General features: G+C 46.3%; 1 protein-coding gene across 2 annotated transcripts in view; it reads right to left on the bottom strand.

Moving 5' to 3' along the window:
• Nucleotides 1–9663, bottom strand: part of RNF157 (ring finger protein 157) — a 77821-nt gene extending 68158 nt beyond the window's left edge. For both annotated transcript variants that reach the window (XM_068977901.1, XM_068977902.1), the window contains exon 1: nucleotides 9576–9663. In XM_068977901.1, coding sequence (XP_068834002.1) covers nucleotides 9576–9663 — 88 coding nt within the window. The remainder of the gene's footprint in view (nucleotides 1–9575) is intronic.
• Between the last annotated feature and the right edge of the window lie 7367 nt (nucleotides 9664–17030).

The following is a 17030-nucleotide window of genomic DNA, read 5'->3' as shown; positions in this document are numbered from 1 at the left end:
AACAAAGCATTTGAGGAGCTGTCAAATTGTTTTCCATAGCAGCTGTACCTTTTTACATTCCCATCAATGGTGGACCAGGATTTCAGTTTCTCCACATTCTCACCAACTCTTACTATTTGTTTTTAAAAATTATTGCCATCCTAGTGGCTGTGAAGTGGTAATCTAACTGCAGTTTTGATTTGCATTCCCCTAAAGGAAAAAGCAAGAGAGTTCCAGAAAAACATCTATTTCTGCTTTACTGACTATGCCAAAGCCTTTGACTGTGTGGATCACAAGAAACTCTGGAAAATTCTGAAAGAGATGGGAATACCAGACCACCTGACCTGCCTCTTGAGAAACCTATATGCAGGTCAGGAAGCAACAGTTAGAACTGGACATGGAACAACAGACTGGTTCCAAATAGGAAAAGGAGTACATCAAGGCTGTATATTGTCACCCTGCTTATTTAACTTCTGTGCCGAGTACATCATGAGAAACGCTGGGCTGGAAGAAGCACAAGCTGGAATCAAGATTGCCGGGAGAAATAGCAATCACCTCAGATATGCAGATGACACCACCCTTATGGCAGAAAGTGAAGAGGAACTCAAAAGCCTCTTGATGAAAGTAAAAGAGGAGAGTGAAAAAGTTGGCTTAAAGCTCAACATTCAGAAAACAAAGATCGTGGCATCTGGTCCCATCACTTCATGGGAAACAGATGGGGAAACAGTGGAAACAGTGTCAGACTTTATTTTGGGGGGCTCCAAAATCACTGCAGATGGTGGTTGCAGCCATGAAATTAAAAGACGCTTACTCCTTGGAAGGAAAGTTATGACCAACCTAGATAGCATATTCAAAAGCAGAGACATTACTTTGCCAACAAAGGTCCATCTAGTCAAGGCTATGGTTTTTCCAGTGGTCATGTATGGATGTGAGAGTTGGTCTGTGAAGAAAGCTGAGCGCCGAAGAATTGATGGTTTTGAACTGTGGTGTTGGAGAAGACTCTTGAGAGTCCCTTGGACTGCAAGGAGATCCAACCAGTCCATTTTGAAGGAGATCGGCCCTGGGATTTCTTTGGAGGGAATGATGCTGAAGCTGAAACTCCAATACTTTGGCCACCTCATGCGAAGAGTTGACTCACTGGAAAAGACTCTGATGCTGGGAGGGATTGGGGGCAGGAGGAGAAGGGGACGACAGAGGATGAGATGGCTGGATGGCATCACTGACTTGATGGATGTGAGTCTGAGTGAACTCCGGGAGTTGGTGATGGACAGAGGCCTGGCGTGCTGCAATTCATGGGGTCGCAAAGAGTCGGACACAACTGAGCGACTGAACTGAACTGAAAGGCCAACTGGAGAAGGCAATGGCACCAGAACTCTTGCCTGGAAGGTCCCATGGACAGAGGAGCCTGGTGGGCTGCAGTCCATGGGGTCGCTAGGAGTCGGACACGACTGAGCGGCTTCACTTTGGCTTTTCACTTTCATGCATTGGAGAAGGAAATGACAACCCACTCCAGTATTCTTGCCTAGAGAATCCCAGGGATGGGGAAGCCCGGTGGGCTGCCGTCTATGGGGTCGCACAGAGTCGGACACGACTGAAGCAACTTAGCAGCAGCAGCAAAGGCCAACAATAGTAAGCATCTTTTCATTACTAACATGCTTATTGTTCATTTGTGTATCTTTGTTGGAGAAATGTTTACTGAAGAACTTTGCTTCTTTTCAGGTTGTCCTTTTGTTTTTGAATTGCACACATTCTTTATATAATCTAGACACAAATCCCTTACCATATAGAAGATTTGCAAATATTTTCTTCCACTCCATGGTCAATATTTTCATTCGATTTCATTCATTCATTCTATGTGAGTTAATTTTTGGTGATGTGAAACAAGGGTCTAAGCTCATTTTTCTGCTTGTCAATATCCAATTGTCCTAGCACCATTTGTTGAAAAGCATATCCTCTCCCTGTTGAATTGTCTTGGCACTTCTGTCAAAAACCACCGACCATAAATATAAGGATTTATTTCTGTCTTGAATTCTACTGATCTATATGCTTCTAGCTGTACCAACACCACACCGTGTCTTGATGTAATTTTTGAAATTGGGTAATGAAAATCTTCCAAGTTTGTTCTTCCTTCTCAAAATTGTTAAGGATATTCTAGATCCTTCGCTTGTCCACATGTATTTTAGAACTGGCTGGCCAGTTTCTTCAAAAAAGTCTGTTGGGATTGTGACAGAGAATGTAGTCAATTTTTAGATCAATTGGGAGACCACTGACATCTCAACTGAGTTTTCCAATTCATGAACATGAAATGTCTATTTATACAGACCTCTTTAAACTAATCTTTAGTTAGAGCATTAATCTTGATAACATTTTAGAATTTTCAGTGTATGAATCACACACTCATGTTAAATTTATTCCTGAAAATCACTATATTCTTTTTGCTGCTATTGGGAATGGAACGGTTTTCTTAATTTCATTTTCAGATTATTTGTTGTTGTTTAGCCACTCAGTAGTGTCCAACTCTTTTGCAACCCCATGGAACCCGCCAGGCTCCTCTGTCCATGGGATTTTCCAGGCAGGATTACTGGAGTGGGTTGCCATTTCCTCCTCCAGGGGATCTTCCCGACCCAGGGATCGAACCCAGGTCTCCAAGTCCTCTGCATTGCAGGCGGACTCTTCACCGCTGAGCCACCAGGGAACCCCTTCAGATAATTGCTTGTATATAAAAGCACAATTTATTTTTTTCGTGTTTATATGATCTTTTTTTCTACAACCTGACTCATTTATTGGTTCTAGTAGGCTTTTTTTGTGGAATCCTGAGTATTTTCTATACATAGGATCATGTCATCTGTGAATACAGTTTCACTTTTTTCTTTACAATCTGGTTGCCTTTAAATTTCTTTTTTATGTGTTTCTTTGTTTGACCTTATTGTTAGAATCGCCAATCCAGTTAGAATCTTCAGTCATCACTGAATGGCAAAAGCAGACATCCTTATCTTGACCCTGATCTTAGGAGGAAAGAAATCTGTACCTCACCATTAATTATACTGGTAGCTATGAGTATCTCATAGATATCCCACATCAGATTGAAGAAGCACCTTTCTATTCCAAGCTTGTTGAATGTTTTTTATCTTGAAAAGGTATTGGATATGTTAAGCAGTATTGATCCAAGGTACTGGAGATCATGTAGTTTTTATTCTTTATTCTACTAATATGGCGTGTTAACATCAATTGATTTTTCAGATATTAAACCAACCGTGCATTCCTGGCATAAATTCCACCTGATCATGGTATATTTTATATTCTTATTTATCTCTTTATGACTGCATTCTACATTTGATACTAGATGATAAACACTGAAATTTTGGAAGGAGTGTAATTCTTAAATTATGATTTTTAAAGACTGTAATTTTTAAACATTTAAAAATATGATTTCCCAGCACAGGCACTCTTTCAGAAACTAAAAACTTGGAGCCAAAGTTTTGTGCCTATCTAGCACAAATAATTTGATAAAATAAGAAGCTACTGAGAATTTCCTGGTGGTCCAGTGGTTGGGACTCCATACTTTCACTACCACAGGTTTGATCCATGGTTGGGAAATTAAGATCCTGAAAAGTCGTGCAGCACAGCAAAAAAAAAAACAACAAAAAAAGAATCACTATGATTGTTAATTTTTATGTCAACTTGGCTAGGGCTATGGTGGTCAGTCGTTTGTCCAAACACCAATCTAGCTGTTGCTGTCAAGGTATTTTGCAGATGTAATTAACCTTTATAATTAGTTGACTTTAAGTAAAAGAGATTAACCTGGATAATGTGGGTGGGCTTCATCCAATCAGTTGAAGGCTTTAAAAGCCAAAACTGAGGTTTCCCAGAGGAAAAGGAATTCCGCTGTAAGATTCACATACATATGTATGGCTGAGTCCCTTTGCTGTTCACCTGAAACTACCACGACATTGTTAACTGGCTATACCCCAATGCAAAATAAAAAGTTTAAAGTATGGGGGAAAAAAAACCAAACACAGAAATCCTGCCTGAGTTTCTCGTCTGGCAGCCTGTCCTACAGATTTCAGACTGACGAATACAACATGAATTCCTGAGAATCCAGCTTGCTGGCCAGCCCTACAACTTTCAGACTTGCCAGCCTCACAGTAACAGAGGGCAATTATATGTGTACATCTCCTATTGGTTCTCTTTCTCTGGAGAACCCTGGTGATATAACCACCATAGAGCCTGTATTGTTAATCCTCCCTTCTGTGACCCACATCATGAACTACAAAGTTGATTTGAGGGCTTCTATCCTGATGCTTGCCATAGGCATCAAAATCCCAGGATCAGAATCTATACACTAGCACACAGCACAGTCCATCAGTGCCCGATAATGTGCATTGACGGTAATAAACAGAATGAGAAGAGAGGTGCTAAGGAACAAAAGAACACAACCACTCTCATATAAGGAAATCAAAGGCCCTCAATCATAAGACACAATCGAAAAGTGAAAGAAATCAGTCTGCTCTCAATGAAGTAAGGAACAAATAAAGCAAAAATACTGGAGGTTTCCAAAGTAGAATTACCACCTTTTAAGTGTTCAAAACTAACACCAGCATTTGAACTCTTGAGCTTTATGACTCTACCATTAAATAGAACAACCATTAGCTTTATTATGGTATTAAATGTATTTACTAAAAATTTTAGAAACCTATTTTTTTTTTACCATTTTAAAATATTTTTTTATGTGTGGACTATTTTTAAAGTATTTATTGAATTTGTTACAACATTGTTTCTGTTTTATGTTTTGGTTTTTTCGACCTCAAGGCATGTGGGATCCCAGCTCCCTGACCATGGATCAAACCTGTACCCCCTTCATTAGAAGGCTAAGTCTTAAACTTTGGACTACCAGGGAAGTCCCAAGAGACCTACTTAATTTTGGTTAATGCATCAATCAAAATTTGCCAAAACCAAATAATTCTTTATTCTGCAGTAAGTTTCCCTGGCGGCTCAGTGGTAAAGAATTCACCTGCCAATGCAGGAGACGAGGGTTCGATCTCTGGGCTGGGAAGACCCCCGGAGAAGGAAATGGCAACCCACTCCATATTCTTGCCTGGGAGATCCCATGGACAGAGAAGCCTGGCTGGCTACAGTCCACGGGGTTGCTAAAGAGTCAGACATGACTCATCAACTAAACAACAACAAAGCTAAGAGAAATTTTTATAACTGTACAACCAGCAAAGACTTAGTACCCACGCTTCAGAAACTGCTCTTGCCCTAGGACAGACCCACTTGACAAGCATGTGTATACTCCAATACAACAAAAAATTTGGAGAATGATGATGTTAGCTGTCCAGGACTCTGATTACCATTCTGAATTTTATTTACTTTTAAAAAAATTATTTATTTATTTATCTGGCTGCATCATGCCTTAGATGCAGCACGCAGGGTCTTTGTCCCCTCCTGTGGGATCTCTACTTGCAGCGCTCAGTAGCTGCGGTGTTTGGGTATGGGTTTAGTTGCCCCGGGGCATGTGGGATCTTAGTTTCCAGGGATCTAACCCCCTGCACTGCAAGGCATGTTCTTAACCACAGGACCACTAGGGAAGTTTCACCATTTTTAATTTTACTTTATGTTTTTAACTTTTTATTTTGTATTGAAGTATAGCCAATTAACAATGTTGTGAATAGTTTCAGGTGAACAGCGAAGGGACTCAGCCATATACATACAGGTAACCATTCTCCCCCAAACTCCCCTTCCATCCACGCTGCCAAGTGACATCGAGCAGAATTCCATGTGCTACAGAGTAGGTCCCTGTTGGTTATCCATTTTAAATACAGCCGTGTATACACGTCCATCCCAAACCCCCTAACTATCCCTTCCCCATCTTAAATTTTTATAATAAGTTTCCCTCTTAACACCTAAGCAAAATGAATTACTCCTATTTTCCAATTTGCTCAAATATGTAAGAGGGAAATGAACTAGATTTATCAGGTACTGAATTAAAGTGAATGTCTTTATGGTATGCTATTTCTTCCTGGACAGAGGAAAACAGAACCAATGACCCTTATCAATATGGAGACACCTTTCAAAAGTTGGGCCTGTATGCATAAAAACAACACCTCAGCAAAACTATACCTTTGCTGAACAAATGATCATGGGCTTTGAAAGAAACAAAGATCTCAGAGGAGGATTTAAAAGCACAGAATGGCTTCCAACTCAAAAATTACAAAGGCACAACCCTGTGCCTTTTAGCACTGTGCAGAACAGTGCTGAAAACAGCTTTCTATGCTAATGTAGTAACAGTCTACAGCAACAAATTCCCATCATACTTCCTGTTATTTAAATGATTAATATTTGTGTATTTATTAACAAAGCTAAAAACTGCCTGAGAACATATGCATAATATTAGTCATTGCCGCATTGTTTGTAATAGTAAAAGGTTGGGGCGGAAAGACACTTCCAAATGTTCACCAGTAGCAGACTGCGTGAAAAACCAATAGCACGTACACACCAAGGAATGTTATTTTATTTTTTAATTGATTGTTTTGTTTCTTAATGAAATTTTTTTTAGTTGTTTTATTTTTTAAAAGAACAACAATAACAGCAACAACAACAAAAAAACCCTAATATGGAGATAACAGAAAAAGACTTCCAATATCTTTGAAAGTAAAAAAACCAAAACAAAACACGGTGCAGAGCAGTCTAAGTAGTTACACTTGTATTTACACAAGAAACTGGAAGAATTCCAGAAAGTGGTTACGTAGGTATGGGCAGCATATGGGGAGGAACTGGGTGGATGAACAGGCACTGTGAGAACTAGACTCTCACTGTATGCCTTCTCATTCTTTTCAACTTTGAACTATGTGACTCTATGACTGATTCAAAAAAATAATTAATTCTAAATAATTTTAGGCTATTTTATTTTCGCCTATCTCTAGTAAAGAACAAAAAAAAGCTATAAACCCAAGTGCCAACATGAAATCAGCTGTTCTCAATATCTTTTAAATGTTTCCAGGTCAACATGCGTACAAAATTAAGGGGTTCCTTTAAAAATACAAAAAGCAGAAAAACCAATTTCTGCTGGGCACGTGGAGTTATAGAGACTTCCTGGTGAGCCAGAGGGCGGTCCCAGCTCAGCCAGGTTGGTCACCTGGAGAAAGCTGATTCTGCTGTTTGCTTTGTTCCACTCTCAGCACCAAAGATAGGGAGACCTCAAGATCAGCCCAGTCTGATCCTTCAACAGGGAGACAGGCCTCTGAGTTTTGTACCAATACTGATGCAGAATAGCCTCCATTCCACTAATCATCAAGGATGAGTTCAAAATCCAATTCCTTAAGAAAGGCAGAGGCTGATGGTTTAGTAAGAAGAGCACGAACTTGCTGGGTAACCTTGGCCTTTACCAACCCACTCTCTGAGTCTCCATTTTCTTACCCGCCAAATGAATGGATCAGGGGCCAGATTCTCTGCAAGGTTCCTTTGGGGCTCAAATACTATAATCCAGGGACTGCCCTGATGGTCCAGCAGTTAAGACTCTAAGCTTCCAATGCAGGGGGCATCAGTCCTATTTCTGGTAGGGACTCTGTATGCTGCACTGCCCGGCCAAAAAAACCAAAAAATATTATAATCCAATAATCGGGTAAATTTAAAGATCACACGAGGGACTTGCATCTGCCTTGCAATGCAGGGGACGAAGAGTCGATCCCTCGTCAGGGAACCAAGATCCCACATGCCATGGAACAACTAAGCCTCTGTGCTGTAACTACTGAACCCTCGAGCCACAACTAGAGAGAGTCCTAGACAGAGTCAGTTCTCTGCAGAGCAAGATCCCCGTGTGCCGAAATGAGGCAACACAGCCAAATAAATAAAACAATAATAATGATAAAGATCATGTGAAAGATAGCAGATGCCTCTAGACTAGCGCATATACGCCAAGTACACAAATTTTCAAGTATACAGAGGTCTGCCGACTGGGACATGAATGTTCTGATTCCTATTTTCTGTGTTTTACGTTCAACATACAAAATTTGGTCCACTTGCTACGAAGATTTCTCTCGTGCAAAAGCTCTGATTAAAAAATGGGTTAAAAAAGACTGGTAGAGCAGAGATGATGATTTAAGACTATAAGTATGGAGGGTGATGGTTAGGGAAAGTTTCAGTTTGGTCCATTACCCTTGTATTATCATCATCCAAGATCCACAGTTGCATCAATATCCTTTGGGGACTTTGATCGACCTATGCTTATTCCGATAAGTGAAGGATGGATGAATACTCTTCTGAGGCAGTGAACTCCACTGCAAACTCCAAGTTCAGCAAAACACGCTCCATATGCGAATCAATAAAAGCTAAGTGATTTCAGAAAAGTCCACAAATAATTGTGTATATTTTTGTCGACTAAAAAGCAAAATGCATGCCTCCTTTAGCACTGGGTTCATACAGTAGTAATTAGCCAGAGCTTTATTAAAACACTAATAATGCCTCCCTTGATCTCAGACTATACTAAAGCAGTTCAAAAGCATATTCATGTCTGCAACGTTTCATTCTTTGCCACAAAAGCAGTGTGCAACACAGCCTGGCAGACACACTGCAGGGTGCAGCTTCATTGTCTGGTCCCAGCTTTCACCTGGCACAAACTGGATCGACTGCTGAGAAACCAGCTCATCTCATTAGCATGTCTTTATTCTACTGCTGTAATTCTGACATCTCTCCAAGATCATGAAAATCTTCATCAGGTCCAAAGCCGAAGGGAAGATGGTAGCCATGGGTCCCCAGAAGTCTTGAGAAAAGTATTGAAAAACAAACAGCCAGGAGTTAGGGTCTTGGCTAGCAGTTTCGAACTGGCTGGTGCTCAATCCACTTGTAAGCCTCTCTGTGCTGTCAAAATTCTCCTCCACTTCCAATATTTATGGTACAAGCCAGAGGCTGGAGACATGTATCGTTTTAATGATTCTGAAAACAAACATAATACTTCTAGACATTATCAATACCTGTGCCCTATCCCAGGGCTATTCTCATTCCAAATGCCAGGGTTGCCACTACTCTGGCAAAGCGACAACCCGAATGACTCTGATACATTTCTGTTAAACTCCTTTCTTCTGACAGCCTCTTGAAAAAGCACCCGCAACAGCAAACGCATTTTCGGCCGCCATCCTCCAGCAGCACCCCCCAATCCCGCAACCAGGAGAACCTAATTCAAACCTGTGCCTCCCTCTCCGGAGGCCACCAGGGCCAGCACCTAGCACAGGTGCCCGCTTCGGATGCCAACCCGTTCCACCTCACCCTCAGCTCCTGAGGGGGCCCGGGCACCGGGCGGGAAGGAAGGGACCTGGCCTGCGCCGTGGACACCCCGCCCCTCGGAGCCGCAGTCCCCCGAGCGCACGTCTCCGTCACAGGACCCGATGGCGCGCAGGCCGCTCCCAGCCCCCGGCGGAGGGGCTGCCCACCCCGGCGACCCCCGCCAAGGGCCCTGAAGCAGCCCCTCCCAGACCTGGTCCAACACCTCCCACCCTCCGAGATGGCTCTGCAGCGCCGTCGGCCTCTGGGTCCCCTGGGCCCCCGGGGAACCCCCCGCGCGGGGGCATCGCGACCTCCTCGCAGCCCCGGCTCGCGCTCACCGGACTTGGGCGGGTAGCGGTACACGGAATTGGACGGGATGTCCACCTCCTCCACGCCCGCGTGCTGCCGGCTGGTCAGGGCCCCCATGGCCGCTGCGCGCGCGCCGCCCTGGGCGCCTCACCGCGGCGGCCGCTCGCCCCGCGTCCGGTGCGGGGGTCGGCTGCGCGCCGCGGCCCGCTCCTGCCTCGGCGCTGCGGCTTCGGCGGCGGGCAGCCCCGGGCGCGCCGCGCACCATCCTCCGCCGGGCCCCGCGGCGGCGCCTATGCCGAGGGGGGCTGCGGGCTGGGCCGGGGGCGCCGCCGCCGCCTCAGGCCTCGTGATGTCAGCCGCGGCTAGCGCGCGGGGCCCGCGGCGGCCGCGGCCAATGGCGGGGCGGGGCGGGAGTGGGGCCGCGCCGTGCCAGCCAATGGGCGGCGGCACTCGGCGGAGCGGCCGCCGGGCGCGCCCGGCCGGCCCGGGGCTCGCGGCCCAGCGCGGGCTGGAGGGGCCGGGGACGCGTCGCCCCCACGGAGCCAGCTGACCCCGCTCAGGTGACCGCGCGGGAGCCGCCGTCTCGCCGCGCGCGCCAGGTCGAGGCCCAGGAGTTCGCTCACCATTGTCCCCAGCATCCGAAGGGCGCACGCGGCTTCCCGGCCGGGAGGATGCCTTCTCCAGCCCCACCCCTCAGCATCCCAAAGGCAATGGTCAGAAACCCCGCAGATGGGTGCCCCTAGCCCGCCCGCCCCAGCCGAGGAACTTCGGGTGGGTTCCCCCCACCCCCAGCGCCGTAGCCTCAAAGGGACTCCCCGGGGCCAGGGAGATTGATCAGTGCTGGTGACCCGCTCGGAAGACGTCGCCACCGACATCCGTCTCACTTTGTTGTTGCCCAGTCTCTAAGTCGTGTCCGACCCCATGGACTGCAGCACGCCCGTCTTCTCTGTCCTCCACTGTCTCCCAGAGTTTGCTCAGACTCATGTCCATTGAGTTGGTGGTGCCATCCAACCATCCCATTCTCTATCGCCCTTTCTTCCTTTTGCCTTCAATCTTTCCCAGGACCACGGTCTTTTCCGATGACTCGGCTCTTCGCATCAGGTGGCCAAAGTATCGGAGCTTCAGCTTTAGCAACAGACCTTCCAATGAACATTCAGGGTTGATTTCCTTTGGGATTGACTGGTTTGATCTCCTTGCAGTCCACGGACTGTCAAGAGTCTTCTCCAACACCACAGTGCAAAAGCATCAGTTCTTCTGCGCTCAGCCTTCTTTATGGCCCAACTATCACATCCATATCTGACTACTGGAAAAACCATAGATTTGTCTAGACAGACCTTTGTCTGCCAAGTGATGTCTCTGCTTTGTAAGACATAGTCTGGGTTAGTCATAGCTTTCCTTCCAAGGAGCAAGCATCTTTTAATTTCATGGCTGCAGTCATCATCTGCAGTGATTTTGGAGCCCAATAAAACAAAATCTGACACTGCTTCCACTTCTACTTCTAACCCTCTCATTTAGCTCCTTTCAAAGAGCAGAATGCTATACACATTCTCTGTTTATGGGTCCCTTCTGCAGCTCATGTAGCCCTGAAGTTAGGAGACCCTCAACTCAGAGTAGATCGAGACAGTCAAGCTCGGATCATGCCTTTTGGAAACTATGCGAGCAAGGAGAGTCAAGGCGGGATGACAGGTGAAGGGCTTCTCTGAATGAGAACACACAACCACAGTGGGTCACTGGGACAGACAGAAGACACCACTCCAGAGCTTGATTACAGACATATGTGTTTTAAACCTTTTCTTTTTTGTGTGGGTCTGGTGAGAGCGTAGACTGATTAGCAAAAACTTCAACTGCTAGAACACGATGTCAGCAATGTTTCAGCAACATTCAGTGTACTGTTGGACCCTTGGGTTCCCTTGATTAGATTTGTAAAAGCCATTTCACAAAGTCTCTTTCCTGATTACCTTTTGTACTAGTTTTTTAACTCATTTATTTATTTACTTGGCTGCCTGGAGTCTCAGTTGTGCTGTGCACAGGCTCAGCAGTTTCCTAGAGGGGGCTTAGTTGACTGGTGGGCATGTGGGATCCTAGTTCCCTGACAAGGGATCGAACCCGGCATCCCCCAACACTGGAAGGCAAATTTCCAACCACTGGACTGCCAGGGAGTTTCCTCTTTTGTACTTTTAATTGTCCTCTTCTCAGTTGCAGACCTGGTGACAAAGATACCATCACCCAGTTGCCTTGGTTGTCCCCAGGATGGCAGGAACACATATTTGTCTTTTTTTTTTTTGACTGATGCCGAGGAGCAGGCAAGTCCCTGGCCCAGGCCAGCAGATGGAAGCTTCTCCCAAGCACCAGGGCTCCGTGGCAGAGTTCAGAGCCCTCCCTCCAACCCTTGACCCTCACCACTAGAAGGCTTTTAGACATATCTTTGGAAGGGAACCAATGACTACCAGCTACCCTTTTCATCACACACAGGGCCTACCTTGTAATTACTGGGTAAAGATAAAATACAAGTCACGAAGAATCAGTATGGCCTCAAAGCAGAAAGCCTTTAGCACATCACAGAGTAAAATGCCTTATAATCTTATTATCAAAGAAGTCTTTGTCCTTCCTGCCCTTGGCCATTGGTAAAGGGGGCACAATCTCTGAGCGGATTTACCCACATCTGCAGCCAGAGTCAGGCAGGATGTAGCTCAGTCAGGCAGCTCTGTTCCTGTTTTTTGCAATGATCTGTTCTTCTTTCATCTCAGCCTCTGATCTTGGGAAGTGGGTTTGCTCCCTATCTTTTCATATATAAATATAATTTTATTTGTATTTATTTATTTTTGGCTGTGCTGGGTCTTCATTGCTGCATAAGGCTTTTTTCTAGTTGAGGCAAGCAGGGGCTACTCTCTTGTTGCAGTCATGCTCTCAAGGTGCAGTGGCTTTTCTTGCTGTGGAGCACAGGCTTTAGGGCACGTGGTTCATTAGGGCATGTGGGCTCAGTAGTTGCAGCTCCCTGGCTCTAGAGCACAGGCTGAATAACTGGTGCATGGGCTTAGATGCTCTGAGGCATGTGGGATCTTCCTGGATCACGGATGGAAACCATGCCTCCTGCATTGGCAGGCAGATTTTTTTTTTTTTTTTTTTAACCATGGAGCCACCAGGGAAGCCCTGTTCCCTGTCTTGGATAACACTCCCCAAGCTTATAACTTTGTTCTTCCTCCAATCCTTACTGTCTATTACAAAGAAGCCATTAGTGAATCAAGACTCAGTTTAAAAAAAGAAGTGATCAGGACTTCGCTCGTGGTACAGTGAATAAGAATCCACCTGCCAATGCAGAGGACGTGGGTTTGATCCCTAGTCTGGGCAGATCCCAGAGGAACTAAGTCCACCCCCAAGCCACAACCACTGAGCCTATCTGCCGCAGCTACTGAAACCTGTACACCTAAAAGCCTGTGTTCCACAATGAGAAGCCACTGCAATGAGAAGCCCAAGTATCTCAACTAGAGACTAGCCCCCGCTCACCACAATCAGAGAAAGCGCGCTGGAAGCAACCAAAACCCAGCAGAACCAAAAAAAAAAAAAAAAAAAAGAGTTAAGACTTAAAAAAGAAAGAAGAAGAAGTGATAATGGTAACGGGGCTGACTAGGGTCAGAAGGCAGAAGAGAAAGGGATGCCGGTAGTTCAGAGAAAATTCCAGATCAAAGAGATTTTCTGTGAGTTAGGTTAGAGTCCCACGGTCTACAGTGTAATCACACAGTGTTACTGTTTTGGAAAAAAGAACCTCCCCCGGTGCTCAGGGTGCAGGCGAGATAAGCAAACCCTTGAAAGACCTGCATTCCTCCCAGGTCCTTGCTTGGTGCCTCCGGACTCCCCTTGCCAGAGATGTGGGCCAAGGAGAGGTCCTGAGGGAGAAGATGGCACAGACAAGAGGAAAAATCCAGAAGTGAGAGCCATCAAGAGAGTCATAAAAATACTTTTAACTTGAACAAATGGTCTGGGGAGAGATGGCTCAGATCGCACAGGGAAATTACATGCAAATACCACACATCCTTTGTGTAAATAGCCTCAAGGCATTCTAACCATTTCCAAGCCTATGTGGGTGCAGCCCTTGGGAGAACCCTAGGAGAGAAGCCAGCACTTAAGGGTCTCAGGGGTTTTCCTCTAATCATCCAAGAAAGGCAGGGAGGTAACAAGCCTGTGTATTTTTATCAGGTCGTAGCCCTTCTCCACCTTGGGTCTAAGGGAGAAAGGAGAAGCCTGCGGGGAAGAGAACAGAGGGACGAGTAATTTCTAGGTCAGCTAGTCCCCTTGAGCCTTTGCTTTATTCGTTTTGGCTGTCCTGGTTTCAGCCCCGTCGTGCATTTTCCACCTTTTGTGACACACCCACCAGTTTCAAAGATTCTCACAGATGCCCACATCAGGAGGGAGAGAGAGAACTTGCTGGTGAAGAGCTGATAGATGCTGTCCTAATGGGAGCACGGAGTTCCCAAGGCAGCAGAGCCGGGATGTTGGGGGGCATGCCTCAGGGACCTGAAGGAGCTATGACAGACTCCTTCTTGCCTGTTTGCCTTACCCTTCTGCCTGGGCTGGGCGACAGGAAAGCTAGAACTCTGGCTATCCTGAGTATCCAAAACATGGGCCCCAGGGACTTCCCTGGTGGTCCAGTGGCTAAGACTCCATGCTCCCAATGCAGGGGGCTCGGGTTCCATCGTCAGGGGGCTAAGATCTCACGTGTCACAACTAAAGAGTTCTCATGCAACAACTAAAGCAAAGACACCCCCACCCCCCCGCCCCCCCAAACCTGTGCCACAACGAAGATCGAAGATTCTGTGTGCCGAAATGAAGTTCTAGAGCAGCCAAATTAAAAGCAAACAAACAAGGGGCCCAATCTCAACGCATAGCCCCTCATCTCTCTCTCTCAGTCCTTGGCCCTTGGCTTCAGTGGAGTCAAGCTAAAACCACAAGCAGAGAATTTCACATCCTGCTCCAGATCGGCACGCCAGGCTGATGCGGACACAGGGGCCTGATCCTAAATGTTTTGGGACCCAGCAAACTGTTCCTCTGACAACCGAAAGCTCTCTGTTGAGGAAGATAACCTTGCCCACTAGGAAATCAGCCATCGGCCTTTCATATTTTTGCGTCTTGCCAAGTGTGAATTCCTCATTGTTAATTTCCTGCTCAGCTGCGTGCCTCTAACAAAGGGCAACTGTTTAGACTCCAGTTGGGTTTGTAGCTTCTTAATCTATTTTTCAAGTTGAGATTGAAATGAAAGACAATGTTTACACTCGCCTGGTGTGGCTTGGGTGGGGAGAGTGAGGTGCCCAGGGTGTGACCTTGAAGTTGCCACTCAGTGTCCGCAAGGCACCTCTCCCTGCCTCCAGCCCTGCTTCCCCGGGCCTCTGGAGAAAGGAGAGACCTGGGACATTAATCCCATTCAAGCACTCATTTAAAGAAATCAGGAGAGTTCCTTCTATTTTGCTTTAGTTTAGTCCCAGATTGTTTCTGTGAAACACCAGAGCCCTTAAGCTCGTTTCGGTGCATTTGCTTCTGCCTTCACTTCCCTGTCCTTTTGGTTTTGAGCTCAGCTGCATCTGGGGCTGCATACGCTCCGTGATGAAATCTGTGCTAAAGGAGGTGCCACTAATGTTTCAGCCCACTTTGGATCTGCTGCCTGCTCTGCCTCCTCTGGGGGAAACACTCCCGGCGGGCAAAAAGCCCAGCATCTGTCCCCTGCTGCCAGCAAAGCCAGAATGTGGGAGAGACAGTGCTGACAGCCCCCACATCTCTATGCTCAACTGCAGTTACTCAGAAAATCAAAGGGAGAAGCTGAGAACAAATTCTCTTCCTTCTCCTGGGGTTTCTTGGCAACACCGAGTGCTGGCTGGAGCGTCAGGTCTAGAAGAAGCCGGAAGGATATGTAATCCAGGGCCCCTCACCTGACAGGTCGGATGTAGTTCTAGCCTGAGGAAGGCAAGGGACTTGCCCAAGGTCAGGCCAGTGGCTGCCTGGCTCAGAACTCAGGGATCCAAGGCTCCGTGCTCCGGGCCTCGCTGTGGGAAAAACGAATTGCTGGTTTGGTGTCTTTATTTACAGGGCAGGTTGACTTCTAATGCCAGGAGAAGAGGACAAATCAGCGGGAATACATGTTCACCTGTTGGGATGCCAGGCCCAACACTTGGTACACCACCCTCCCACAGAAGTTACCCAGTACTGAGCTCAAGCTCAAGCAGGGAGCAGTCGTCTCCCTACACCCTCCCTCTACCCCCCTGAAACTGGAGCTGAGGTCAGATGGGCCGTTCACCTCCTCCCAGGCATGGAAACCAAAGGGCAGATGAGAAAAGAGGGTTGAGGATCACCCCTGAGGGCTAGATCAGATTCTAAGCAAATAGGTTAAAAGTGTCACATACACATTCAAGGTGCTTCCCTGCTAAAGTCTGTTGCTGTTGTTCAGGTGCTAAGTCATGTCTGACTCCTTGCGACCTCATGAACTGCAGCACACCAGGCTTCCCTGTTCTTCACTATCTCCTGGAGTTTGCTCAAACTCATGTCCATTGAATCAGTGATACCAGCCAACCATCTCATCCTCTGTTGCCCCCTTCTCCTTTTGCCCTCAATCTTTATCAGCATCATTGTCTTTTCCAATGAGTCAGCTCTTCGCTAAAGTTTGATCACCGACCAGTTCCGTGACTCTGTGTGTGTGTGTGTGTGTGTGTGTGTGTGTGTGTGTGTGTATGCTCAGTCCTGTCTGACTCTTTGCAGCGCCCTGAATTGTAACCCACCAGGCTCCTCTGTCCATGGAGTTTCCCAGGTAAGAATACTGGATTGGGTTGCCATTTCCTTCTCCGGGGGATCTTCTCAACTTAGGATTGAACCCACATCTCCTTCACCGGCAGGTGGCTTCTTTACCACCGAGCCACCTGGGAAGCCTGACTTCATTTACAAGACACGTTTACTCCCGAGCTAATTGCTTATTCATTTAAGTGACACCTGCTATCTTCATCAGGGCTTCTTCAAAGATTGTGTGTTGAGCCTGACAGAGTAATAAATAGAGATGCTACTCACCACCGTGGTTCTCAGGGTAAACTGCTGGAAGCCTCAGATCGCTATTATGTTCCACGAAGTGTATGTTTGTTATATTGCTTCACTGTGTACTGTTATCTTTCCTAGTCCAAGATGCAATCTGTGTATGAAAAGAGATCTAGTGATTTCATTAGCTTCCCCTCTGGTTTTCCTGCCTCTCAATCCTCTCTCTTCTCATCCATTCTAAAAAATCACTCCCAGCTTAACTTTACTGATATGCAGCTATCATCATCATATACTCTTGCCCATATACTTTCAGTGGCTCCCTATTACCTTACACAAGATGCATATTTTATCCCTGAGCCCTTTTCTCCCTCTGCATCTCAGTAAACCCTGCTTGTACCCTGAAAACATGGCCCTCAAAGGCCCTCTAGATCAGCTATCTATGGACTGGGCTGTGTATCTGTCAGCCACTACTGTTA

The sequence above is a fragment of the Capricornis sumatraensis genome, chromosome 8, assembly GCF_032405125.1.
Source record: "Capricornis sumatraensis isolate serow.1 chromosome 8, serow.2, whole genome shotgun sequence".
Taxonomy (NCBI): domain Eukaryota; kingdom Metazoa; phylum Chordata; class Mammalia; order Artiodactyla; family Bovidae; genus Capricornis; species Capricornis sumatraensis.
This window is presented reverse-complemented; position numbering and strand designations above follow the sequence as displayed.